General features: G+C 35.7%; 4 protein-coding genes across 5 annotated transcripts; 2 read left to right on the top strand and 2 right to left on the bottom strand.

The window, feature by feature from the left end:
* Window positions 1-137: 137 nt before the first annotated feature.
* On the top strand, window positions 138-6,081 carry LOC132620337 (probable histone-arginine methyltransferase 1.3). Of its 2 annotated transcripts, XM_060335001.1 has the most exons (8): window positions 138-269; window positions 1,409-1,498; window positions 2,472-2,544; window positions 2,654-2,691; window positions 3,436-3,539; window positions 3,671-3,769; window positions 3,950-4,019; window positions 5,707-6,081. In XM_060335001.1, the coding sequence occupies exons 4-8, from the start codon at window positions 2,682-2,684 to the stop codon at window positions 5,715-5,717; spliced, it is 294 nt and encodes a 97-aa protein (XP_060190984.1). In that variant the 5' UTR covers window positions 138-269; window positions 1,409-1,498; window positions 2,472-2,544; window positions 2,654-2,681; the 3' UTR covers window positions 5,718-6,081. The 2 variants fall into 2 exon arrangements, with proteins under 2 accessions (XP_060190984.1, XP_060190983.1); XM_060335000.1 differs by lacking the exon at window positions 1,409-1,498.
* Window positions 6,082-8,221: 2,140 nt separating this feature from the next.
* On the top strand, window positions 8,222-9,904 carry LOC132620220 (adenylate-forming reductase 06235). Its single transcript, XM_060334907.1, has 3 exons — window positions 8,222-9,045; window positions 9,130-9,628; window positions 9,683-9,904. Exons 1-3 carry the CDS (start codon window positions 8,222-8,224, stop codon window positions 9,902-9,904), a joined length of 1,545 nt encoding a protein of 514 aa, XP_060190890.1.
* Window positions 9,905-19,160: 9,256 nt separating this feature from the next.
* On the bottom strand, window positions 19,161-23,830 carry LOC132617223 (uncharacterized). Its single transcript, XM_060332183.1, has 5 exons — window positions 23,341-23,830; window positions 20,605-20,757; window positions 20,386-20,491; window positions 20,196-20,309; window positions 19,161-19,507 (listed from the first exon to the last, which is right to left on the bottom strand). The coding sequence occupies exons 1-5, from the start codon at window positions 23,456-23,458 to the stop codon at window positions 19,501-19,503; spliced, it is 498 nt and encodes a 165-aa protein (XP_060188166.1). The 5' UTR covers window positions 23,459-23,830; the 3' UTR covers window positions 19,161-19,500.
* Window positions 23,831-23,980: 150 nt separating this feature from the next.
* On the bottom strand, window positions 23,981-27,223 carry LOC132617222 (uncharacterized). Its single transcript, XM_060332182.1, has 5 exons — window positions 26,930-27,223; window positions 25,836-26,199; window positions 24,990-25,060; window positions 24,484-24,582; window positions 23,981-24,313 (listed from the first exon to the last, which is right to left on the bottom strand). The coding sequence occupies exons 1-5, from the start codon at window positions 27,122-27,124 to the stop codon at window positions 24,203-24,205; spliced, it is 840 nt and encodes a 279-aa protein (XP_060188165.1). The 5' UTR covers window positions 27,125-27,223; the 3' UTR covers window positions 23,981-24,202.
* Window positions 27,224-27,852: the final 629 nt, after the last annotated feature.

Genomic DNA, 27,852 nt, shown 5'->3' with positions numbered 1-27,852 from the left:
ACCGACCTCATGAGGTCGGTATTCTTTTAAATTAAAAATAAAATAATTAAATATACCGACCTCATGAGGTCGGTAATATTAGCCAAATAAAATTAAAACAACCCCAATTAAACCCTTCTCATTTCTCTCTCTTTCCCTCTCACGTTTTTTAGTCCCTCTCTCTCTCTAAACCTATACACCGTCGACGTCACCAACAGCGCAGGGAGTCACCGTCATCGTCGTCCACTCCCAGAACCGCCGCTGCCGTCGCCAGTTATCATCAAATGATGGTAATCTCACATACCCCCTCTTTCTTTCTGTACGCTTTTCTTAATACAATTTTGGATGAATGCCATTTTTGTAATCTTGAAGACTATTTCTTCTCTTTAGGGTTGTAGCAGTTCCAACAATGGTTACTTCTCTTTGTTTTCCTTACTCGCTTTATGTCAAATTCTTGTACTTCATCTATATTGAGTTATGTTTTTTTTTTCGATATTCATCTTAAATTTGTTAACTTTTAGGGTTGTTCTAACTTTTTCGGGACAAAGGGTAAGGGAGATAACTGGGATTGTATGAATCTGTAGTGTAACTTGGGCTGAAGTTGGAAAAGAATTGCATTTTCTTTATTTCTTTTTTAGGTTTTACCTGTAATGCATAAGGATTTTGTTTATTGACTTCTAAATTAGTTTATCAATTCTAGCAAAGCTTAATTGTTGGACTATTGTTAGAATCTAAGTTCTGCGGACTCTTCACTTTCGATGCCGCACCCGTGTCGGATTTTCCAAAAATACACTACTTTGGGAGAATCCGACACACACCCGTTAACATTTTTGAAGAGTCCGAGCAGCGTAGGTTAGAATCAGTGGTTAAAATTGAAGCTTGTTACCTTGATACTTTTATGAAAGTACATTTACTTGGTCAAAAGAAAATAAAATAAAAATTGAAGCTTGAAAATTTATGATCTGGTCTGTGATGAGAGATTGATTCCTTTTATTTTGGCAATAATATGTTAAGAATTTCAAAATGAGATGTGAGATGGCCCCAATGCAGTAATGCCATTCAAAAGAAGATTTGTAACCCCTGTCTCCTCCCTTTTTTATGAACAAACTTTTCTTTTTCAATTATAGATAGAGCATTTGATAGTTGCTTTAATACCAAATTTAAGACTCCTATTTCGTAAATTTGAATCTTGACCAGCTAGTTTTGTGGTTAACTGTGTTACTCAAGGGGACGAGACTTTTTTCTGGTACACTAAGAGGGAGGAGGATGGGGAATTTGTAACCTTGGGTTATACTGGCTGAGTTACAAGACTTGTGGTTAAAGTAGTGTACTATTTGTTTACTACATATCGTGATTCCCGAGACATGAGGTTCATGTTGCACAGTGTTGGGTGACAATCTGAACCTAATTTAATCCTTTTCCTGGACAGGTGGATGACATACATCGAGCAGATTATTGTAAAATCACTCCGGCTAAGTTCTCTGGAAGTAAAGAAGTTGTGCCTCTTCACTTTCGAAAGGTGCGGATCCTAATTTTTTCTGCTAGATGTAATCTTTAGTATTTTCTTCTTATTATGGTTGGCTTACCTTAACTAATCGGAAGGTGACTCACTGAGTAATGAGGAAAAAAAAGGTGGAAAAGTTTAAACCACTTCGCTTAAAGTCTACTAGATTTTGTTTTTCTTTTGATTAAGAGGATGGAAAGTTGAAGGTGTTCCAAGAATAATATCTATTGGAGTAGGACATCTTACTTGTCTAGGGCCCATTCTCTTTTCCGAAAATATCTTCTTTGGGACCTTTCTATAAGCAATTTAACAGGCGGCATTGTTCCTTATTGATAACAAGTTTAACAGGCTGCATTATTCGTTTATCCATTCGTTGAGTAAGTGAGACATGGAAGTAGATTTACAGCCTCTCCTTATCGTGATGGTCAAATTAACTGATGGTCCTACTTCTGATATATGGGGCATGTGGATGATCCTACTTCTGATGTTACTTTAATGTGTGCTGTGTGCTGCTGTCCATTATGGTTGCAGCTCATTTTTAATGATATCTGACCATCAAGTAATACTTGGAATTGAAATCTTGCTTTTCTATTCTAATCTTATCTTTGTTTGGTCTTTGTTTGGTGAAATGTAAGCATTAAAGGGGTTTTTCATAGTTACCTTTACCTAAAAAAAGGGGTGGGGGGGGGTTTCATATTTTTCAGCAAAGAAATGTCCCGTTGCTGTAAATTTTATTGGAGTCCTACAATAAGGCAATAGACTCATAAACTCTTCAATACTACAGAGGTTATAATAACTATTGGACCGAAATGGCATCTTTTAAACAATTGTTGCTATTATTTATTCTAATTGATGCCTAATCTTATTTCTCCGTCTTTTATTAGGTACATAATCAAAATAATATCTTTATGTGATTAACATTGCCAGCTTGTTGATTTCAAATGCAAGTTCGATGAACTGATTGTGCCTTGCTTTCCTGACCATGTAGGTTCGAATATCCTCAGCCAACATTTCAGAAACTAATGAAAGAGCAGGTCATGGAGCCTTTCTTTGTATTCCAGGTTTGTTTTGATTGAAATCATTTATCTATTTGATAGTTACCTACTGCAATCACTGCCCTATTCTTTACTTTGTTTTCAATATGTTCTAACAGGTGCTCATTCCATGCAGGTCTTTTGTGTGGGTTTATGGTGCTTAGATGAATACTGGTATTACAGTTTGTTCACCCTGTTTATGCTGTTTATGTTTGAGTCAACAATAGCTAAAAGCCGATTGAAGACATTATGTACTTCAATTTGTTGAAAGAAATATATAAGAGCTAAACGCAATTACACATAAATGGTATTAAATAAATTCTTGAAAACCCACTTTGAAAATGGAATCAGTGTTCAATTTTGAGTGGAAGTAGCTGGCAATAAATTTTGAGTGGAAGTATCTGGCAATAATTTTTTTTTTTTGGGTTATAAATTTTCTGAATTTGTGATGGTTTCTTGATTCTAAGGCACATTTAGCCAAAAGAGTACTTCAATCTCTTGCTCTCTAAGGTCCATATACCCTTGTTCTAGTGTCTTAGGTTTATGGTGCAAATTTTCATGGGTTTGGTTTGTAATTTTTTGAGTTTTTGATGAGTTTGTCATTCTAGGATCCATTTTAGCCAAAGGGAACTTATGAGACTGAAATGGCGCTCTATATGATTTATGTAATGTGGTATAGGGCAACTGGTGACTTGGGTCTCTGTTGAAAACAGTTGCAATAATCCATATTGTCTAAATTCCTGATTGTTTCAGTTCTCTCCCCTAGGCCTGCTTGCATTGGTGTGTATATTTGAAAGATGATCACTGATGTCTTATGTGTATACTACTGCCCATGTGTGTAATTTCCTTCTATTGATAAGCTTTCTCTGAGGGACATGTGTGTGTGCTGTGTGACTTGGCAAACATGAAAACTTGCAGGAACCTATTATTCTGCTGTAATTGAGAACCGTGCTGATTTTCTTGGTCGCGTAGTGGTTGATGTTGGCGCTGGTAGTGGCATTTTGTCATTATTTGCAGCCCAGGTGATCTATTTGTAACAAAGTATCTTGTGTTTTTCGATAATGATATCAACCATGGCAGCCAGTTATGCTGATATCTCTACTTTGTATCTTTTCTTTTCCTTACCTCTCTTCACATCCATAAACCATCATAGGCTGGTGCAAAGCATGTTTATGCCATAGAGGCTTCTGAAATGGCCGACTATGCAAGAAAACTTATTGCTGGAAATCCATCACTGAATGAAAGAATTACAGTAAGTGTTCTTTTACTTGTTTAATCTGACTCCACTTAGTATTGGATTGAGGTGTTGTTGATTGATTTATTGATCTTTTGCCTTTTCCTGTGTCTTTTCCAAGGCTATCCGATATTTATATAGTATCTTGGTAGTGCTTCTTATTTTTCTTTTGTTAATGTTTCATCTATGGATGTTTAGGTAATCAAAGGAAAGGTCGAAGATGTAGAGTTACCTGAAAAAGCTGATATTTTGATCTCTGAGCCAATGTGTAAGCTTGTCTCAAAATGCCAATTCTTGGACTTTCTTCTTTAAGTCCCAGAAAAAATTTATGTTATTTTCTTTCAATTCAGGTTTTCATTTTAGTTATCTGAACAACATGCTTTTTGTTCTGTCACGTATCTACGTCTTTTTTTTTTTTTTTATAATAATGAAATTGGTTGTGGGGGGGGGGGGGGGGGGGGGGGCGCAAAGCTGTAGAGAACTCTAGGAGTGGCTGCTTTGTTCATTACGAGTCGAATGCAGTCCACATTCTGCAAAAAGAAAGCTGGGTGTGTGTGGATGGAGGAGAAGAAAAAAAATGGGCTATCATTTATTTAACTGGACATTCTTACTTTGCATGTGATATGAATTTTGTTGCTTTTTTCAGTTTCAAGCGGAAAATAAGATTGTAATCTTCCAAAATGTGATAAAACGCGTTAATCCAGAATAACCAGAATTCCATGAATAAAATATTCAAAAAAGACATGCTTTATTATGGTTCCTTATTATTGTTGATAGCAAGTGCAACTGTGGCCTTTAAGTTAGTTTCTTCACCATGCAACATGACAATAATTATGGTTCCTTACTGTGTTTATTCACAAAACAAAGTGGAATTATGTACAGCTATCTTAAAACACCAGTAATTAAAAAAAAATCCTATATATGTAATAGTGTTGAACTGGTATTGCTATTATAAACTAGTATGGATATATGTCTTAAGTGTTGCAACTTGCCAGCCAACTTCTTTTGCATTGCCCCTCAACAGTAAACCTTCTGAACAATTGTAGTTATCACCAAGTCCACAGGTCTGGTTTTTGTTGGAATAATCTCATGTTCCTCTCCTTCCACAATTCATATACTTAACTGCTAAACTAGTTCTATAGATCATGCATCTTGCCAAGTTACTTCTTGCATTAGTCATAGCCCATTCAACTTCCTTAGCCCAACCAGTGGGGCTTCTCAGTACACCTTGCCATTCAACCAACTTGTTCCACACCCTATTGCTATTGGACACAAACAACAGGTGTTCTAGTGTCTCGGGCTGTTGTTTGCACAGAGGACATGTTAAGTCTTCTATATTGACTTTATATTTGGCCTTCATATCTCTTTTTATTTGGTAAAATTGAATGGTTAGTATTCTTGATTGTTTTAATTTCACTACTTATTATAGGAAAGGTATCAAGAAATATTACGAGAAAAATCACAGTCTCAGTCTGACCTAACAACACCTAAATCATTTCCCATGTGAATAAATTCTGCAGTTTAAAATATGAAAGAAGCAGCTAAAAACAACAGAAAACTGCAGGAACTGAAGCTTAAAGTAGCTTTTTAGTGATGCAGAAAACCAGTACCAGTGCATTTTTTTCATTTGCTGCATAGTATGAGATATCACATGTATGTTGAACATTGTTAGAATTTGCAACTTACGTAGTGAGAAGTTCCTGAATCAATTCCATTGTGTATTATCCAGCTTTTAGTGACTTCTCCCTGCCCTTTTTTTTTTTTTTTTGTTCGGAGATACCATGAGACTCTTTTTTCGGCTCAACATATTTAACTTGTAACTAGTCTATTTTCAAATAATCTGTACTATGTAGTTCGTTGATTTTAGTTAAATAGGTGAATTATTTAAACAAATTTTGAAGCTGTCCCTTTTCTATTAATTTATATTTGCGATACTTACATATATTATTGTATAGATGGCAGGTGAAAAGAGGGGTAAGAAAACAAAGAAGGCTAACGAGACAGCGGTTCCCCGGAGACCACCAGAAAACCTTGCGATTAGAATGTTTGAATTTTAATGTTTGGTGGATTTGTGGATTTGCGAGGGTGAAGTAGTCTAATGTTGTAGACTAACTTAGTGTAGACTAGTTTAATGTTTTGTGGATGTTTACAAATGTTGAAGTAGTTTAATGTTGTTTTGATGTTCGCGAAGGTTGAAGTAGCTTAATTAGTGTCTCTTGTGAATGTTTGATTGACGTTTTTATTCAACTTTGAAGTAGTTTCGAATTGAATTTGATGTTTTGGTGGTTGTAATATATGTGTTGTAATAGTAGCTTATTGTTTTATGTATTTATAGTAGTTTGGTGTATTGTTGGCAGCTATTTGGGCTCGTTTTAGTTGAAAGTAAAATTATTTTCATCTTGACAGGGAGGCAGCTGGAGTAACAGTAGGTGCTACAATTTTTTTTTGCAGAATACCGACCTCATGAGGTCGGTTTTTTGGAAAATTTACCCAGAAATTGCAAATTACCGACCTCATGAGGTCGGTTTTCTGCAAAAATATTCCCAGAAATTGCAAATTACCGACCTCATGAGGTCGGTTTTATGCATAATAATCCCAGAAATTGCAAATTACCGATCTCATGAGGTCGGTTTTATGCAAAATATATCATATGTTCATATAAATTACCGACCTCAGGAGGTCGGTAAACTCATATAATTATATTATTAATATAATTTACCGACCTAATGAGGTCGGTATTTTATTTAATTAATACCCGGCTAAAAAAACTTTACCGACCTCATGAGGTCGGTTTTTTGCGACCTCATGAGGTCGGTAATAATTCCGACCCACTGTTTTCCGACCTGATTTTGGGGTCGGTTTTGAGGTCGGTTTTTGGCCAAAACCGACCTCATGAGGTCGGAAATAGCTATTTTTTGAGGTCGATAAAACCTGTTTTTTTAGTAGTGATGCCCGTACCAACGTCCATTAGATTTGTTTGAGTTTAAGTTATATATAGGCTTAATGCCTATGCGGCCTCCTAAACTTGCTCTTTTTTTCTATTTTGGCACATCAACTAAGTGTTGTTCCTATTGAACCCCTGAACTTGGCCTGAAGTGTGTCTATCAAACACAATCCGACTTACATAGCATATATGGTGAATTTCATTTTTTTTGCCTTGCGTGTGAATGTCAATCGCCTCTTACGTGGAAAATTCAACCAATTAGAACACTCCACCCATTTAAGTGTACACATCAGATAGGAAGAAGTGTGCTACTGTGTTATACAAGTGAAGAACCACCGGTTAAACCAATCAAATAACAAAACTAGAACATAAGAAATCAAAATTGGAAACTAACTGAAACTAAAAACTGAAAACTAAAATTCAAAATAAGAAATCAAAACTGGAAAATAAAAACTGAAAACTAAAATTGGAAAATCAAAAACTGAAAAATAAGAAAATAAAATTGGAAACAAAAATTGAAAACTAAAAACCACTTAATATTTGATGTGTATAATTGATAATGTAGGAATGGAAGTAAGGGGCTGAACTAGGTGAAGTAGAATGCCCAAGAGATTTTAGTCTACAATTGAATAGTTGTTGGTGACTGTTTCATTATTATCAAAGCATGACAAAAAGAAGATGGTCATTGTGTTTATATTAGATTAACTTAATATCTGATGCGTATAATTAAAATGGGTAGAATATTTTGATTGGTTGAATTTTTCACATAGGATGCGATTGACATTCACACGCAAGACTAAAAAAAAAATGAAACTCATCATATATGTTATGTAAGTCGGATTGTGTTTAATAGATACACTGGAGGTCAAGTTCAGGGATTCAATAGGAATAACACTTCGTTGAGGTGCCAAAATGTGAAAAAAAAAAAAAAAACAAGTTTAGGGGGCCGCATATGCATGAAGCCTTATATATGTAGATTTTCTTTTACATTATCAGGTAATCAAATGATATTTACAGATAAATCTTCTTAAAGTGTGACTACATTAATTTTGAAAATAAGAGATATTTGTTACAACAGATAAAAATAATATAACTTGATGGTATAAAAAATTCCTTATGTTGCCGGCGTATATAAATTAAAGTGTATTTACTGCTACATAGTTTTTTTCAAGTAGCCGATCACTTGGATGCACCCAAAAAAGCAAAGGAAAGAAAAGAACCATTGGGAGCAACTCCTTAAAAGAGGATCTTGTTATATATAATGCTGACAACTTTTTAATATAAACTAAAAAAAGTCACAAACTAAATTTATGTTAAAGATATGTACGGACTACGGACTAAAAATATTGGCACCTATTCTAAGCACAACTTGCAACAACAAAAAAGGAATTTTGGATGTCTAATCGAGCCATAAATTGGACTATAAATACATCATCTTAATTTCCTTAGTATGTCCTACCTGAGTTCTTCATCCATAACTTATATTTTTCTTCATACAATTAACTTCCTTTTTTTGAGTGAAAAATATGAAAACAGGAGACAAGTTCGAGAGATTTTCAAGTTGTAGAGGTGTAGCTTTCGAAATAAAGCCTCGTAACGATCCATTTTCCGTCCCTAAACCACAAAATATTGAAGCTAATTCCCATAGTAGCAAAAGAACTTGGCTTCCATGGGAAACTTTTAGCACAAAAATTGTTCCATCTTCATCATTCATGCAAAGATCAATGAGTCGCACTAGTAGCCACTTTTGCGATTTAGACATAGATGAAGATGAAGATGATGTTACTTTGGCTGACATTGAAAAAGGCTATTATGAAAAAGAGGGGTCACCTTTGCAAATTCCTCAAGTGGGGTCATCACCATTGCCATTTCTTCCTCCGAAATCATTGAGTAAACGCGAAAATCAAAAGTCTTCTAAGTCAAGATTATCGATCATCCTTCTTGATCAAGGCTTGTTTACGGTATACAAGCGATTATTTGTGCTATCTTTAATTCTAAATATCACTTTCTTAATTCTTGCTAGTACGGGAAATTTTCCGTATGCAAGAAAAAAAGCTATTTTGTTTTCAATTGGCAACATTTTCGCTTTGACACTCTGTCGAAGCGAAGCATTTTTGAGAGTGTTATTTTGGCTTGCGGTAAATTGCTTAGGATGGTCTTGGATACCTATACGAATCAAAACAATTGTTACGTCTTTACTTCAATCACTCGGTGGGATCCACAGCGGCTGTGCAATTTCTTCAATTGCATGGCTCGTTTACGCCTTAATCCTGACACTGAAAGATAGAGAAAACACTTCCCCTGAAATCATTTGTGTTGCTTTCGCAATTCTTTCACTTCTCTCCTTGTCCTCATTTACTGCATTTCCTCTCGTTCGCCATCTCCATCACAATTTCTTCGAGAGGATTCATCGTTTTTTTGGATGGATAGCATTAGCACTTCTTTGGATTTTCATAACCTTAACGATTTCTTATGATCACGAAACCAAATCTTACAATACTAAAATTGGTCCCAAATTGATAAAACAACAAGAATTTTGGTTCACATTGGCCATTACCGTGCTAATAATTATTCCATGGATAACTGTGAGACGTGTTCCGGTTGAAATAACATCTCCTTCTGGACATGCTTCGATTATAAAGTTCGAGGGAGGAATAAAAGCGGGAATTTTAGGACGGATTAGCCCATCGCCCTTCTCTGAATGGCACGCGTTTGGTATCATTTCGGATGGGAAGAAAGAGCACATGATGTTGGCAGGCGCGGTTGGTGATTTCACGAAATCTTTACTGGTGAATCCTCCTAGCCATTTATGGGTTCGACAAGTTCATTTCGCGGGCTTGCCTTATTTAGTAAACATGTACAATAGGGTCTTGGTGGTGGCAACAGGGTCCGGAATTTGTGTTTTTTTATCGTTTCTTTTACAACCTTGCTCAGCTAATGTGTGCCTTCTATGGGTGACTAAAGGGGTGGAACAAAATTTCGGTAAGGAGATAAAAGAGATGATAAGCGGGCATCCGAAGGAGAAAGTTATTATACACGATACAGCTTTGCTTGGTCGTCCAAACGTAGCCGAAATGAGCGTTGAGGCAGCGCGAAAATGGGGAGCTGAAGTTGTTATTGTTACTAGCAATCCAGAAGGGAGTAGAGATGTGGTTAATGCATGCAAGAAATCTGGAATTCCTGCCTTTGGTCCTATTTGGGATTCTTGAGACTTGGATTTCAGTTCCTTTTTAAGTCATAAACTACTCCGTTTGTATTTGTCTCCATTCAGTTTACCTAACGTAACTAGATTCAAACTGTGGAACGTCTTCGGTGAGGACGACCACTATTGAAAAAACAGAAATTTGCGACAGACATATTTGTAGGTAAACAGCAAACTTCATTACTAATCTTATTTAGCGAAGGGTTATCAATGAATTATCTTGGGTTAATTGTTTGAATATGCTTATGATTCTATGATGTAATTTGTTAATTGCATATCATCATTATTGAGTTGAGTATTTGACTATGTCAATGATGCTACAAGACCCCCCCAAAAAAAAAAAAAACTACAAAAAAAAGAAACAAGACTTTTAGTTGAATAAATTCTAAGTAGTTGTTTGGTTATTAACGGAAAATTAATTTTTTAACTAATATAATATCTGGATTTCTATTGAAGTGCAAAACATACTACAAGATATATAAAAGATTCTGGGTCGTTTTCCCAACATCGAACTATCTTATTGTTTTTTACACCAAGCCAAATTAGGAATGCCCATACCAACGTCCATTATATTTGCTTGAGTTTAAGTTATATCACTTATATACATTGGTAGTGTAAAATTTATTTTATACTATCAGGTAATCAAATGATATTTAAAGGTTAATCTTCTTAAAATGTGAGATCTTAAATCTTAAAAATAAGACATATTACATATTACAACAGATAAAAATAACTTGATGATACAAAACATTTCTTACTTACCGGTGTATAATTTAAAATGTAGAGATAATGATCAAAAACACACTTGAACTATCAGTTGTGATGTGACGCAGATGGTGATATATAGTTCAGGCAATATCGAGATGTGTTTTAATACATAGATGACGATAGCTCAAGTAGAAAAAAGTATCAGTTGACAGTTGAACAATGAAACTCGCAAAAAAACAATAGTTCTTAAGCTCCGTGTCCAGTCAAACTATATCATATAAATTGAGACGGAGGGAGTAGTTGTTTTCAAGTAGCTGATCACTTGGAGGCACCCAAAAAGGAAAGGGAAAAAAAGAGCCATTGGGAGCAACTCCATAGAAGAGAATCTTGTTATAATTGAGACAAATTGTTTTGACGTTGACATTCGATAATAGACACAAAACATATAAAAGACGAGAGATATAATATAAACTAAAAAACGTCACACCCTAAATTGATGTTAAGGATATATATGGACTAATACACACTGGCACCTATTCTTTAGTCATAGCATAAATTAAAAATTAAAAGCAGAACAATTGGCCAAAAAAAAAAAATTATTGAATGTCTAATCGAGCCATAAATACATTAACTTAAATTTCCTTAGCATATCCTACCTGAGTTCTTCATCCATAACTTATATTTTCTTCAAATTAACTTCCTTTGTTTTTTTGTAGTGAAAAATATGAAAACTGGAGACAAGTTCGAGAGATTTTCAAACTGTAGAGATGTAGCTTTCGACATAAAGCCTTGATCCATTTTCCGTCCCTAAACCACTAAACATTGAAGCTAATTCCCATGGTAGCAAAAGATTTTGGCTTCCATGGAAAAAATTTAGCACACAAAATTGTCTCGTCTTCATCCTTCATGCAACGATCAATGAGTCGCACTAGTAGCCACTTTTGCAATTTAGAAATAGATGAAGACGAAGATGAAGATGATGTTACTCTGGCTGACATTGAAAAAGGCTATTATGAAAAAGAGGGGTCAATATTGCATATTCCTAAAGTGGGGTCATCACCATTGCCATTTCTTCCTCCGAAATCATTGAGCAAACGCGAAAATCAAAAGTCTTCTTAGTCGAGATTATCGATCATCCTTCTTGATCAAGACTTGTTTACAGTATACAAGCGATTATTCGTCTATCTTTAGTTTTAAATATCACTTGCTTAATTCTTGCTAGTATGGGGAATTTCCCGTATGCAAGAAAAAAAGTTATCCTGTTTTAAATTGGCAACATTTTCGCTTTGACACTCTGCCGAAGCGACGCATTTTTTAGAGTTGCATTCTGTCTTGCAATGAATTGCTTAGGATGGTCTTGGATACCTCTACGAATCAAAACTATCATTACGTCTTTACTTCAATCACTCGGTGGGATTCATAGCGGTTGTGCATTTCTTCAATTGCATGGCTCACTTACGCCTTAATCCTGACACTGAAAGATAGAGAAAACACTTCCCCTGAAATCATTTGTGTTGCGCAATTCTTTCACTTCCTTCCTTTTCCTCATTAACTGCATTTCCTCTCGTTCTGCATCTCCATCACAATTTGTTCGAAGGATTCATCGTTTTTTTGGATGGATAGCATTAGCACTGCTTTGGATTTTCATAACCTTAATGATTTCTTATGATCCCGAAACCTAATCTTACAACACGGACATTGGTCCCAAACTAATAAAACAAGAAGAATTTTCGTTCACATTGGCTATTACGGTGCTAATAATCATTCCATGGATAACTGTGAGACGTGTCCCGGTTAAAATCACATCTCCATTTGGACATGCTTCGATTATAAAGTTCGAGGGAGGGATCAAAGCTGGAATTTAGGACGGGTTAGTCCTTCGCACTTGATACAATGAAGAATATGGAAAACAAGAAATTAACAAGAAAAGTAAAAGGATAGATAGATTGACAAAAAGAGAGGCACCAATTGGCAACTAAAGCTCTTCAAATAGCTAAAATCTCCAATTGGCATACAAACTAGCACCTAATCCCCGAGGATGGCCTCAAGGGAACTAATGTCCCGAGCAACCAATTCTCTCAACAAGACTCACAATTAAAATGCAAGCTCACAACTCTCAAAGAGTGTTTTGATGTTTAACATCAATATCCAAAATAGTCTAACTAATGAAATAACCTAAAGTAGTATTTATACTAACCAGAATAGGAAGACTCGGCTAGCTGATCCCTAGCTCGGCTTGGTGTGCATGTTCTTGATGAAGCTTGGCTTGCATAAACTATCCCCTGGGATGAATCTGGACACACTAAGGCAAGGATGTATTTGGACAATTTCGAATAAGCCCAAAATATCAAAAAATAATATTTTGCAAAACAGAATTTAATATGGGCCTCAAGTATACCTCGCGCGCAGGGGGGGAGACAAGGCAATTTGCAGGATTGCCCTTCGTTGGGGGTGGTCTTTAATTTTTACCACTCAAAATGGTGGTCTTTAAATTCTGCCCGCGCAAATTCTGCTTTAAGGCAAAAATTTTGCCTGTGCAGCCCAAATTCTGCCTTGCAAATTTATTTATTTATTTTAAACTGAGCTGGGATTCGAACCCCAACCTTGGGGTGTTACGCGAGGGGTAAAATTTAAAGACCACCAACTTGAAGGGCAAAAATTAAAGACCACCCAAATAAAGGGCAATCCGCGCAAAAAAAAAAGGAAAATTTACAGCCCATAACTACTTCTAAGACTTATTTATTAGTAATAGCTACCTTTTTTAAAAATTATTTTTAGTAGCTTAATTATTTATCAAATTACCATCTATAACTTATTTTTGTAACTGCAGTGTATTTCCCTAAAAATAAGGTACCTCTCCCACTTACCCACAATCTTTTTCTTTTTTTCAAATATTTTTCTCTCACCTATCAAATCTATTTTCTCCCTCACTCCTAGTTCTCTCTCCGTTTCATCTCCTAGATTTTCTCTCACCTACCAAATTTATTTTCTCCCTCACCCCTTTTTCCCACTTTGTTCCATCACCTACCATAGATCTCATTTTCTCTTACAAATCAGAAGAATCCTACAGTAGTAGCAGCAACCATGGTCGACGAAAAAAAGAGCTCTACAACGGTGAAGGACGACGGAGTGAAGCTTTGTTCACTAGTCCAATTGAAAGTCTTTGTTCATTATCTCTGAAAATCAACAACACTTTCTACTACTTGATTGTTCATGCGCAACACTCTCTTGGCATCTCGTTCTTTGTAGCCCATACCCAAAAGTAAGGACAAAGCTTCATCTAGAATTTGAAGCTGCAGAAACTTGGCTTGAGCAGATGTCAAGGTTTTCTAGATTTTTCAGTCTGACTACTATGATATGCCACCACTCCTTCTAGTAGCTCCAGCTTCAAATGTAAGGCAATCTCCGGATAACGTCCTTTTTGTAGTAATCTGAGACGACTCGTTTCTTTTCCATGAAAACACCACTGATGAGAGTTGTGGGGCTTCATGCCCACCAAGTGTTTGATAAAATGTTTCAGTATAATTCAGTACATTTCAGTGTATTTCTGTGTATTAACAAACAATATATCTAATTTTCAATATATTTCTGTGAATTTCAGTATATTATTTCGCTGTATTTCAATGTTTTTTTTTTTTTGGTGTAAATATAGTGAATGTTCCAAATATAGAGCCTATTTTTACTACACTTTGTTTTCACGACTTTTATATTTCGCTGTATTTCAATGTATTTCTGCATTTTGTATTTCTAATTTATGAAACAGTTTCTGATATATTTCATTGTATATACGCATACTACAACTTTTATATTTCTTAGACAGTCAACCATATTTCATTATATTTCAGTGTATATTTTTCTGTATTTGGAAATTTTTAGATCTTTAGTGGTTTTTGAATTCAAAAAGTTTTGATTGTAATAAAAGTTGAGAGAGATTCATAAGCTTTTATGGAAGAACAACCGCTATGCGTGATTTATGAGAAGTTTTGAATTGAATCCCATAATTTGTTTTTTAAAAAAAAACTATTCCATAAATAGGGCCTGATTTTACTCTTCAGTGATTTGTGTGAAATATGATTGATTTAATTTGACTTACTATTTTAAAAGGAAAAGAATATTATGTTTAAAAAATATAGCCTATTTTTTCTCTCAGAATTTTTTTAAAAAAATATGTTCCAAAAATAGAGCCTAAATTTACTCTAACGTGTTTTGTATTTCGCTATATTTCAAAAATTCGAGATACAACTGAAATACAGCCAAAAGCAGCTACGAATTGTAAATATTCAACTTGTAGCTATAACTAGTTAGAAGCTATTGAAAGGTAGCTATTTGTGTAAGTTTTCCAAAAAAAAAAAAAGGAGACAAATTCATCACTTTTGCCTACTGAGCCCAATTCTCATGTGCGCGAGGCTCATCTCTTGTTCTAGCTCATTTACTAACCCAACAATCCACAGTTAAATATAAGGAGGAAAGAAAGACTTTCCTCGACCTATGTGGGACATTTGCACTTTATAGAACCGATTCGCACCAGGTCTTCTAACTTTTTATAGAAAAAATACGGATCCGGGTTGTCATTAATCATTCGATATTGTATTCAATACGTAGATCCTTCACTTCTTTTTCTTTCTGAAGTTTCAACGTAAAGATTCCTTACAATTGACTTAATGTTATCTTATTGTCTGCAGATTATGTGGAGTGAAGTTGAGAAATTGGTCTATGAGGTGGAAAAAGATGGACAAATTAACTATAAGTCGTTGACATGGGCTATTAACAAATTTGTCTTTCAAGTGATTTTGGGGATTGCAATGCTGACTTTGTGCTCAAAACCACTTGTATTTAGTATTCGAAAGTTGTCTGAAGAAATTGGAATGCCTTCCTTCCTCATTCCCTTTGTGATAGTACCACTGGCTCTAAATGCAAGAATGGCTATAGCAGCAATCTTTCCAGCAAGCCAGAAGTGCTCAAAAACTGCTTCTTTGTCATTCTCAGAGATTTAACTCTCTCTCTCCCTTTTTTTTTTTAATAATCTATGCTGCTCGGATTTTTAAAAAAGGGAAAAGGGTCAAAAATACCCCTCTACTTTAGAAAAAGAGTAAAAAATATCCTCTAAACTTATTTTGGATCAAAAATACCCCTCTCATCCTTAAAGTTTTCAAATATACCCCTCTCTTGACGGAAATTATCCCCCAAAATAACTCAGAAATTATTTTTTAAACCTGCTCCATCATTTAAACGCGACCCAACTAAATAATAACCTATAAGATCCCCTTATTCTCCCAATACGTAGGTTTGAAGTTTGAGGGAATTGAAGGAATAAGGGGATCTTATAGGTTATTATTTAGTTGGGTCGGGTTTAAATGATGGAGCGGGTTTAAAAAATGATTTCAGGTTATTTTGGGAGATAATTTCCGTCAAGAGAGGGGTATATTTGAAAACTTTAAGGATAAGAGGGGTATTTTTTACCCAAAATAAGTTCAGAGGATATTTTTTGTCCTTTTTCCAAAGTAGAGGGGTATTTTTGACCCCTTTCCCTTTAAAAAATATTGACGGGTGTGCGTTGGATATTCCAAAGTAGTACATTTTTAGAGGATCAGACACGGGTGCAGAGATATTTTTTGAGAGTCCAAGCAACACAGCTCATAACCAGAATTGTCACTGCCAGGGGCAAAACTGCAATTATAACATGTCTAGTCAAGCTTCCAACCGTTCTTATTTTGGAAAGGGTATTATGTGAGATAGTACTTTCTGAAATAGTACTTTTTAGAGAGTAGGAGTTCGTATTTGGCTAATCAGTTTGACAAAACACTTTTGCCAATATTTTAATAATTTGTGATTGGTCAATGTTTCAACACTGCTTTTGGGAAAAGCTATTTTATTCAGGTTTTGAAAAACAGCTTCTGCTACTGTTCAAAAACATTTACTCATTTTTCTTCTAAAAGCTTGGCCAAACACCTCAACTCTCTAAAATAAGCACTTTTGGCTTCCCAAAAGCTTGGTTAAATAGGCTCTAACTAAGAGTTGGGAAGAACCTAGTAACTTTTGCTTAGACCCTGTATTTGTATTAGGAAATTCATTAAATATGTATAAATATTTAATTGTGAATCCAGTAACTAAAACAAGCTACGAATCTGGTGACAAATTCAGAATTCATAAACTTCAAATTCTAGCTCCACGTCTGAAGTCTTCGATGGATCGCCTAATATCTAAATGGAAAACAAATGGTTCTATGAATTAACCTTCCAGCAAGATAAAGTGAAAAAAGTATGATTGTGCTAAATGTTTGAGTTTTTATTTATTTTTTGGCAAACAGATATGTGGTGGAGTGATCATGAACAACATCATGGGCATGACACCACTATTAGCTGTAGTGTGTGCAAAGGACTTAACTTGGGATTGTTCACAAGTGCTAATAGTTTTGGTGGCATGTGCGACAATTGGGCTTCGTGCATTATTCAGCAACAGATATCCACTTTGGACAAGCCTTTTGGCATTTTCTCTTTACCCTTCTTGTGTGCTCCTCTTTTACCTTCTTCGGAATTTTTTTTGGTTGGGACTAATGTATATAGAGCTCGTTTGGACTAAGCTGATTGTAAATAGTTTACTAGTATTTTTAAGTGTTGAAACTGATATTATGAGTAAGCAGTTACGTGTTTGAATAAAAGTGTTGGAAATTGACAATAGACAACTGATGTGTTTGTAAATGAGTGCTTAGCTCATACTCCCTCCGTCCCATATTACTTGTCCCCTTTACACGCCCTTTACTACATTATCATTATCTCTCTCCAATAAATTGCACTCTAATTAATATTGATTACTTTAAAAAACAATTAATGTCAAAGACAAGATAGGAAAATTTTAATTAACTCTATCTTGGTTTTATAAATTGACAAGTATTTCCAGATGAATATTTTTAGTAACGTGGACAACTAATATGAGTCACAGGGAGTAGGAAACTTATTTGTTGTTCATCTTCATTTGATAATAATTCTTGTAATGTTTGTCATTTGGAAAAACAAAACGTCGGTTATCTTTCCTTTCTAACTCAATAAATTCAGTGCTCCTTTTCAATGGACTCATTCTGATTTATGGGAAACTCCATTGCCATCTACTTGTAGTTCCATTATTACACTTTGTTCCTTGATGACTCACCAAATTAAATTTTGTTGGATTTTTTTGATACGACAAAATGTGAAAGCAATCAATAAATTTTGGGAATTCTATACGATAACTTCTAATATCTTACTTTGTGACGACTTGAAGGTAGTTAAGAATAGTCCTATCATTGAAACTTATTTGTGATGACCTCTAAAAAAATGCCATAAACAGTTACACTCGTGGGGATTTTAATCTCCGCAACTAAAAGAATAAAATGGTCACGCAAATTACCAGCAAAAGTGTTCAAAAAAACATCGGCACTAAAAAATGAGCATTTGTGGTAACTCTAATAGCCGTAGAAAAAGGCTTCCTTTTCAGTAGCGACAAGGAGTAGCAACAAATGCCCAATTTTTATTATGGCGACTTAAGTCGCCACAAATATTATGCCTTAAGGCAACCTATGTCACATAAGGCAGACTTTTCCCAAAGTCTTTCCTTGCGAAATTATTTTATTTTTTTGACTGAACAAGGTTCGAACTTAGAATCTCGGGGTATTAGCGCGAAGGCCAAAAATTAAAGACCAGCAATTTGAGAGGCAATCCGTATAAAAAATTGATGGTTCATGATGTATTATTGGGCTTGGATATAACTATCATTGTATTCAGAATGGGCATACGACTTGGATAATTGGATAGACTGTTTAATGGGCCTTGATAATAGATGAGGGAAATGTGGAAAAGGGACATACTTTGCAATTCTAATCCACATTGACTTAACTTTGATCGCACTGAGTTCTTTTTGGTACCAATAGACAATTAATATTATTATGACAACTCAAGAGTATTTGAGTCAATAATATTATTTTAGACTTTTTGGGGTGGTTCGCATTGGAATCCGAGAGGCTCAGGTGGGTTTTGGCACATTTGGAACAAGTTGGAACGCTGCAGAACCATCCATCGCGCATCACTGCTCGTGTGTTGTTGGATACGCGCTGCGCAACATATGGCAACAACAACAGTGAAATCCCACAACGTGAGGTCTAGAGAGGGTAGAGCGTACGCAGACCTTACTCCTACCAAGGTAGAACGGCTGTTTCCGAAAGACCCTCAGCTCATTAGAAAGCATAAAAAGAGGTCAGATAAGGCCAAAAAATTCAAAGCGATATGGAAAGCACAACACATGGCACAAGGTAAAAAATCTGCAAAGTATAAACAGCCCAATTTCACAAAAATTAAGTCATTCTTCATTATCTTTTAGACATCAGAGCTCGCCTTTTTCAGAATCTTGACAGGAATTTCACCTACTATGTTTGGATAAGTGATTGCAACACTATTTTGAGGTTAACACAGATCTCCGAAATAAACAACTTAGTTACATACTGGATAAGGACAATGATCTGCATTCCTAGTTAATTGTTCAAGCACATAAGCAAGCAGCACAATTTGCTCAGAAAATGGATGCATGAAACATTGTCAAATATTATCCAAAAGAATGACCAATTCAAGATTTTCGCTGGATGGAGTATTAATACTTCTATAACCAAAACTTAATAAGTATGCCAGACAAAAAGGATGGTCAGATAAATAACATAAATTCAGCTGCCTAAATACACTAATGACTACTACTACAAAAGTCGACGAAGAATGAAAGTGGCACTTCTGGTGAAGCCAAAACATCATATACCAAATTAACAGCTTCAAAGAATAATATCATACAGTTATGAACTATGGCCAAAGACACTTGCGAAGAATCACAGTCAGCAGTAAAGAAACTAGTCAGCGTCCACCGAGGCAATATTTTTGTTCACGATCTGCAATGGGATAGTTCAAGGATTAATTAGAAGTCCATTTAGATCTTTGGAGTTGACCAAATGGCAAGTTTGTCAAATTGCAACAAGCATCAAACATCAATGTGGAATGTGACACACTTTCCATAAAGTAGGATTGGTTGCTACTGATATTACCCAGCTTCCCAAATAGGGAGAAACAAAGCATTTATTTTGTTGATGCAAGGATTGTGGTACTTTCGATATCTAGTCGATAAATTTCTCGCAACAAATAAATGACAGCCACACAAATCTACTCAAATAACAATTCAGGAACCATAAGGACGCAGCAAAAGCTTATTATTAACACAATAAAAGACAACTCATAATCAAGGTGAATGCAACTCTCTTCAACCCCTATTACCCTTGCACAAGACAGAAATAGCGCCATTCAAGAGATAATTGCATACTAAAAGCGCCATTCTGAAATAATTTGTTTAGATAATTCAATAAAAAGTTTATTTTCTTTCAAAATTAAATTTGTTACGTCATTAAATCTTCCCGGAAAATACAATCTAGTGAAGATGATCATTGAAGCTAATTAGGTAAAGTAAAGCGACTTTTAGAAGAAAAAAAAAAAGATCAATGACTTGATGGCCAATTACCCAAAGTTGAGTGACCATATAAGCAATTAACTCTAAAAGCATAAGATGCAATAAAAGTGTGAATATACCTTTGCTCTATGCTCTTCATTCCATCATTAATTGGCTCATCTAGTGCCCTCTCAGCAAGTTCAGAAAACGTTGTATGACCTTCTGGACCATTAACTTTCTCTTTGTGCAAGTATCTGTGAATGTGCAAAAATTAGAACACCAGAAAGCAGAACTATGTGACATGGACTCCTCTGGTTTGTCGGTTCTAACCTTTGTTGAACAATTGCTTCCAATGCTAGTTTGACATTTCCGTGAACAGGATGGCTTTCATCAGTTTCAGACAATCCCAGCCGTCTCAACTGATGCCAAAGATTTTCTGATGGCAGCAATTTTAAGCTTCATTCCTCTCCTAGATATTAGGACGTAAAGGACAAAAAACAAATAGGAATGAAAAAATATGTTCAAGTACAAATGAAATTGCACATATACCTTCATTAATTTTTCCTCCAGCAAGTTTAACAATGCTAGTAACGACAAAACTAAGAGCAGTGACATGTGATTTCTTTGCATCCTCCACACATGCCTTGTATATATCTGCGGGTAGCTGACTTATGAGAACATATGACTTTGCATCAGCTGCCACTGTCCATCATGAAAAAGACCATGTTAGAAATACACAATTAAATAACAGTATACACAGCCTACGCTTAGAAATACACAATTAAATAATAGTATACACAGTCTATGCTTCCAAATAGATTAATAACACTAAAAAGGTTTGCGGCTTAAGCTGAAGAATTCCATTTTGCAGCCTCAATATTGAATACCACTTACTAGTACCTACCTTATACATCACAGTTCCAACTTTAGTTTGTTCTCGAAGATTTTAGCTTACTATAAGTGGCAAATATCCACACTTTGTACTACGTATCTAGGGATATTCAGATGGAAAATCCAAGTGCCGCTCATAAAAACCTCCTCCCCACCCCCCAACAATTGCTTATCGATTTCAATCACAGGGGTGGATTTCCACAGCCTCACAAGGAGAGAATTGCAAGCTCTCCCAGCTAACATCACCACTGTCGCCATTGCTGATGCTCTTCAATCTTTCGAGTTTGGTGATGGTATTGAAGAGGTCTTGAAAACATGTGAATCTGATATTGCAAACTCATCCATGGAGTCTCCTGGAAGTCAGAAGCAGTAACAAGTGTACCTCGGACTGGTCGCCTACCCAACAAAAGACAATATAGCATGACTCAGAAACTTTGCAGGCCTTGAGTAAGGAGCTGCTGCATAACGAGAGGAACATCCAGTAAGCTGGACACTGTAATGAAGGAATGTGAACCAAAAGAGAATACTGGGGATCAGATTGAGGAAGAAAAGAAAGATGTTCCAGAGACACCAGCAGCTGTTCTCACTAGCCAAAGAAAGAAAGTGAAGGCAAAGAGTTCACTTAGGCAAGTATACAGCACTCATCGATCGGTGAGGTTAGCTGGGAAATGTATGCAGGAATCAAGCACACAAGAGAATGAAGAGTCGGAGCGTTTTCTGATGAAACTGACGAGAGTTTGGAGGTGGACTCTGAGCAGTATTCTGTTCAGCAGACTGAAGAATTAGACAAAAATGGTATTGATTTGGAATCATGTGAGAGTTTGGACATCAAGAATGAATCCGATACTGTATCAGGTCACGATTCAAATACCTTTGGTGCAAAATGATGAAGTAGACATGGAATATGGTGTGCAACAAGACACTGGAAATGACCTGGTAGTTTTTGCTTTAGATGCAAAAGCAGAAGAGAGCTCATAGGAAGTAGCACTTGGTCACAATAACAATGGATCTGAAGAAGTTTCTGGAGAAGAACCCATGGAAGAATCTGAAATTGATCATGCTGAGGCTAAAAAGGAAAAAGATTTTCCGAACAAAAGCTAGAATTGGGTGACGATACAAAGAGAAATTCAGGTGGTCTGCATGAACAGGATGAGCCCCATTGTGGTGATGCATCTGATTTTGTGGCAGAAAATGGAGAGGAAGAATATAATTTTAATCAAATGTTTGAATTTCAAGTGGATGAGGGTGTAGAATGTAACTCCGATGTGGCAGGAAAACAAGAGTTGATAGGAAACCTGTGAGCCAATCCAGACACTAACATAGATTATCATGAAGTGTATTTGTTCAGGCAATTCAACTCTGAGGTCGAGGCTAAGGTGAGTCGAAATCAACGGTGTCTGAAAGATATTTCAGAAGCTAACACGGAAGTTGCTGGAGAAGAACCTATGGAAGAATCTGTAATTGATCATGCTGAGGCTAATGTGGATAGTGCTGCTCATGCTCTTCCTCCCCTGGCTTCTCTCATACCTAATAGTGCCCCATAGACAGTCTTCACTGAGGCACTGAATCCTATGAACTTATCACTCAAACAAGCTGCTTGACACCACTTAAGAATTCATCAGCAGCGACAAGCATTTTAGATGACAAGTAAAACTTGGTTCGTATGAAAGAAAGCAAAGGCACTGCTGGCAATGGCAATAAGCAATCTTTGACAGATTTAAGCTTCAGGAAGAGCTTACAAAAATGTTTAAAGAGCTACATATTACAAAGATCTAGTGGAAAGGAGGTTGCTAAAATCAACGCGGCAAGCTCAAGATCAGCCTTGCAAACACTTCCAGAAAACCGTTCGACTGGTGAAACCGAAAATTGAAGATCATAAAAGAGCCAGATCACTTCTCTTGCCAGTATAAATGAATTTTGAATGGGATGAAACCTACTTCTGAGACATATCAAAAGTTTTGATTGCTTTGTACGAAAACCTCAGTATATAATAGTTTGGAATCTGGAAAAAGTATTTTATATATAAGAAAGCACCTCAATCAGATGCACAGAACCCCACCTTAGACACCCAAACTAAAGGGCCTGCTTATCCATTTCTATACCAAGAGCAGTGAATTCTCAAGGTTAATTTTTTCATCAATTGTTCCGTTCTCGTGTTTCAACTTTCAATAGCAACTTTCATTCTCTAACGAATTATCTTAAGCTAATTTTATAAAAGCCGGTAGCTTAGATCACAAATATATTATAATTATGAAATTCAAACAAGGAATTGAGCAAACCAACTGAGTAGCAACTTCAAAGCAAAAATTAAGACGCATAAAAGAATGTATCGAAGAAATGTCAAGGAAACCCCTAAACTGAGAAATAGAAAAGCAGGAAAAAAAAGAATATCACCGGGAACGACATAAGGCGATATTTTCTTCAACACACTGGAACTGTCAGCACCATAGCCTTTGTTTATGTTCCTCCATTCTTTTCCACTCTTCTTTCCTGCTCTACATCCCATCTTCATTAGCAATTGAAAAGAGACTGCAAGGGTCTTTGGCTGAAGCAAGGATGCCTACTATTTCATTATGAAAAAAATACTCCAGTAAAAAGTAATTAGCAGCACATATATGTACCTTTATTGTAAACCAACAGGAAACAACCTCTCTACCTCCCAAGGTAGGGGTAAGGTCTGCGTACACTCTACCATCCCCAGACCCCACTTTGTGGGTTTCACTGGGTGTATCGTTGTTGTTGTATTGTAAACCAACAATGGATCCCGCAAAAAGGAAGAAGCAGAACCCCTAGAATTCAAGAACTTGACGAATCCATAATCTAAACCTTTATAGTTGAACAGAAAAAGAGGCTATAGCTTATCATCAGGGACGAACCGAGCAAACGAAAAGCCTCCATTAAATTATCTGGAGAGACATGTCCATTGAACATAGCAGCCATGGAAAATTCCAAATCCACCAGCAGAATTGCAAAACATAAACGAAGATGAAAGAATAAGAAATGGGGATAGTTAGAAGGCGATGAACCCGACCAGTGGCAAATGATACGTGGCTTTTCACTTCGAGATTAAAAGTCACATTTCATTAACTAATGCAAGAAGTCCAAAATAGTACCATTGAACAAAAAGAAAATGACATTAAGCATACATGTTGAACACAGCACCTTTACTCATGTTTCTATATATTATATATATTGGGACTAGTATACAACTATACAAGTAGCATTCAGTGAGGGACAAGACTAGTATACATCCCAATCAAGGCTCATTTTTAGTGTACTCTTGCTGTCCAAGTTTCTCAATCAGATTAGCTTTTTCTTCCTCTGGCAGATCGTTGAATATGAATACTGATTTGTCTCCTATATCATCCTGAAATATAAAGAGAAACAATACCAGCAAAGTGGATTAGATCTTGTTACAGGAATTGTTTCTGGGGGGTCTACATTGATAGATACATAATACTTTGTTGTTTTTGTTAAATTTGAAAAGTACAATGGGTAGGGATAAAGAGCACAACCAAACGAATGGACGGGGTCTACCTTGATAGGCTGAGTGAACTTCCTCGCAGCAAAGACCACAAACAGTGCCATCCATGTGCTCAATAGGATAATCTTTACTCCATCATCCATCACACCAGTCTATAATCCAGATGATAGTCGTTAGATCATTATAAATATAATATGAAACAATTTCAACATGAAAATATAAATTTGTCCTTAGTTTCTTGGTTGGACAAATAGAATTCTGAAGTAAAATTTTAAAATAAAAAACAATTATGGTCTCAAAGACCAACTCTTAACAGTTTCCAATGGTTTTGTTAACTTTTGAAAGCCTAGGCCAGCAATCATTGCTGGAGTGCTGTGCTGGCAAAAATGGAAAAAGAAGTTTTGATTGGAGCATCTCAAGATCTTCAGGTTGTCATTTCCTGCTGATGAAGGATTTATGCCTCAATTGCTAAGGATGGAAAAGTATATTTCAAGTTTATAACTAAATAACTCTGTATAGAATGAAATTTTTCGGTTAGCAGCACAGGTGCAAATGTTACCAGGTGCCCCAGTAGGAGCGAAGGGATGACAAATGTCAGAATACCAGCTTCCAACTTTCCATAGCAAAGTCCTGTTTCCAAGATAACAAAAATAAACTCGGCATCCTTAAATAGAATGGACTGTTTTACAGAAACTAGAAGCTAAAGCAGTATCATTTGTACATATGAAATTATATATCATAACTGCTCGTGATAACTACAGCTAAGGGACAATAAGCATGTTCCTTTATTCTGAAAAGCAGCATACATTTTGATACATCTCCAAACCCTCAACTTGCAAACAAAAATTTAAAAAATAATATTTGTATAGCAAATGCAGTATCTAAAACGAGTAACCATTTGATAATGCTGTGCTGTGCTAGGTGAAAATGCGGAGGTAAAAGTTGATGGAGAACAATCGATCTCAAGGTAAACAATTGTTTTCTACATATATTGTTTGAGGATGCGTGAATCGAGTAATCAATTATCCAATTTGGTAAAAACTCTTCACCAATAATGATACCTTGTTCCTCATGCACATATCCAGACATCCTTCGTTTCACTTGATCCTTGAGATGGTAGGGCGGAGAGCAAAGAAGAATGTTGATTTCCTACTGTTCAATACAATTTCAGAAGCCTCTTGTAGGGAACGACACCGAGTTTTAGGTTCTCTTATATCTTTTCTGCTTCCTCAACTATTGGCCATGTTTATCACCTTAAGCATAAGATTCTAATCTTATAACTTATCAGTATTTTGTATTTCCATTATGGCACATCTATTTAATTGAAGATTTTTAAAAAAGAATAAAAACACAATCTATAATTGCATGCTAGTGTTATTTCTATGAAAACAAAAAATTTCCTAACCTTCCTTGAAGACAAGTCCTGTCAATGCTGCAAATAGTGGTCCGACAAACCAAACAGCCGTTGGATTGTCGACAACATATTGAACTAAATTCTTGTCAGCGGGCTGAGCAAGGGCAGAATAGGTTGCCAATGATCCAAGAGCACCGAGCAACCATAAAGCTTGAAGAGTACGTTTAATTTCAGTGACATAAATGTGAATAAGATATAATGAGAGGCCAAGTCCGCACGATCCAATTGCATAGACTAAATCAATATTTCTCTCAACCAAGTTGCTAATAACTGAATCCTTGGGAAGCAAAGCCGTAGAAGATGCAAGAACGAATGATGCAGCTGCAGTTACTAATCCTGATCTATACAAAATTACCTGCAGTGTTGATAACATTAACGCATCATCGAAATTGATTGATAGAATAGAAGAAAACGCTTTGCATTCATCATTTGTTTTAACTTGCAAAATTCATTCGGCCACAATACTTAGTGACATAGACAAAATAGAAAAGAACTAGCACGTCAATGAAGTAGATTAAAAACCATGAAGTTTCAGGTTCAAAGCCCAGTGGCGACAAAATAAAACAATAGGTGATCTCTTCCCATCTATCCTCAGGGGCGATTTTAGGCTCTATTTTTGCAGCACGTGAACACGTGGTCTCGTCGTAAAACTAAGTATTTTATGTATATATTTTCTAAAATTAGTATATATCTGCTGGAACGCATACTACAAAAGACTGAATAGTGAACTTGGTTGAAAGTTAAGTTATTTATCTAAAGGACTAGAGATCAATTAACGCTTAATACATTTTTTTTTTTTAAGGTAATGACCCATGCTACAGAAATCCTAAATTCGCCTGTGTGTATCGTAACCTTGGGGGACATAGTTACCTGGTAAGTAAGTGTTGCTTGTGGGAGGTGGCAGGTATCCAGGTTATCAAAACTAAAAGAAAAAAAAAATTGAAAAGAAGTAATGAAGATGCAGGGAGAATGTTTTTCAAATGAATGCTCCCAATTTCAGTGAATTACATTGCTGGGGAAACCTCTGAAAAGTGAACATCCTTCCTTTAAGAGAGGAGCAAGAAAGGAATTCCAAGGGGTTTTACCTCTCGAACATCGGAGTCTTGGATGGTCCAAGGGCCATAAATGCCTTGATAAACGGTCTCTGACTGTGACGCCCTGCACTTGTACTCTAAAGAGGATATTTGGGGTTTCCATTTTCCTGACAGAAATTCTGATTTTCTTGTATTTGTGTTTGTAATAATAATAGGAGCAGACATACTAAGTGAAATGGAATTCATCCTTGCTTCAATCAACTCAATAACCCTTTCCGCTGCTTCTTCTACTCTTGTTAATGTTAAACTTAAACCCACAACTAAAAATGAGAAATGTGTGGATATTGTTATTTTATTATGCATAACAGAAACCAATATCCATTTTTACCTAATAACTACTCCCTCGTCCAAAAAGATTATCGACTTAGCACAAAATATAAAAAATAAAAGAAAGACTTTTAAAATGTGCAAAATTCTAATAACTAGTCTCTCGTCCAAAAAGATTATTTTCTTTTGACTTAGCATAAAGTATAAGAAAAAAAGAAGTTTTTTAAAATGTGTGATCTAAAATAAATCTTAAATATTTGTGTGGCTGTAAATCATATCATAAAGTTAAATTATTTTTAAATATAAAAAAAAAATCTTTTTGGACAGATTAAAAAAGAAAGGGGAATAGTCTTTTTGGATAGAGGGTGTATTTGCAGGGCCCAACTCAAGATGTAAAACTAATTTCGGAAAAGGGTCAAATATACCCCTATACTATTAGAAAAAATGTTAAATATACCCATTGTTATACTTTAAATCTAAATATATCCCTCCTCCATTAAAATTATCCATAATGGACATGAAATTTGATGTGGCACAAATAACTCGATGAAGTGCACACTGTATGGCTTGCCACCTTAGCACCCCCAATCCATTTACCCTTCTCTTCCCCTTCTTCCTTTTTAATCTGTCTAAAAAAGGAGATAATC

This window comes from Lycium barbarum, chromosome 11, assembly GCF_019175385.1.
Source record: "Lycium barbarum isolate Lr01 chromosome 11, ASM1917538v2, whole genome shotgun sequence".
Lineage (NCBI taxonomy): Eukaryota > Viridiplantae > Streptophyta > Magnoliopsida > Solanales > Solanaceae > Lycium > Lycium barbarum.
Note: the sequence above shows the minus strand (reverse complement) of the source record. Positions and strands in the feature narration are given on the sequence as shown.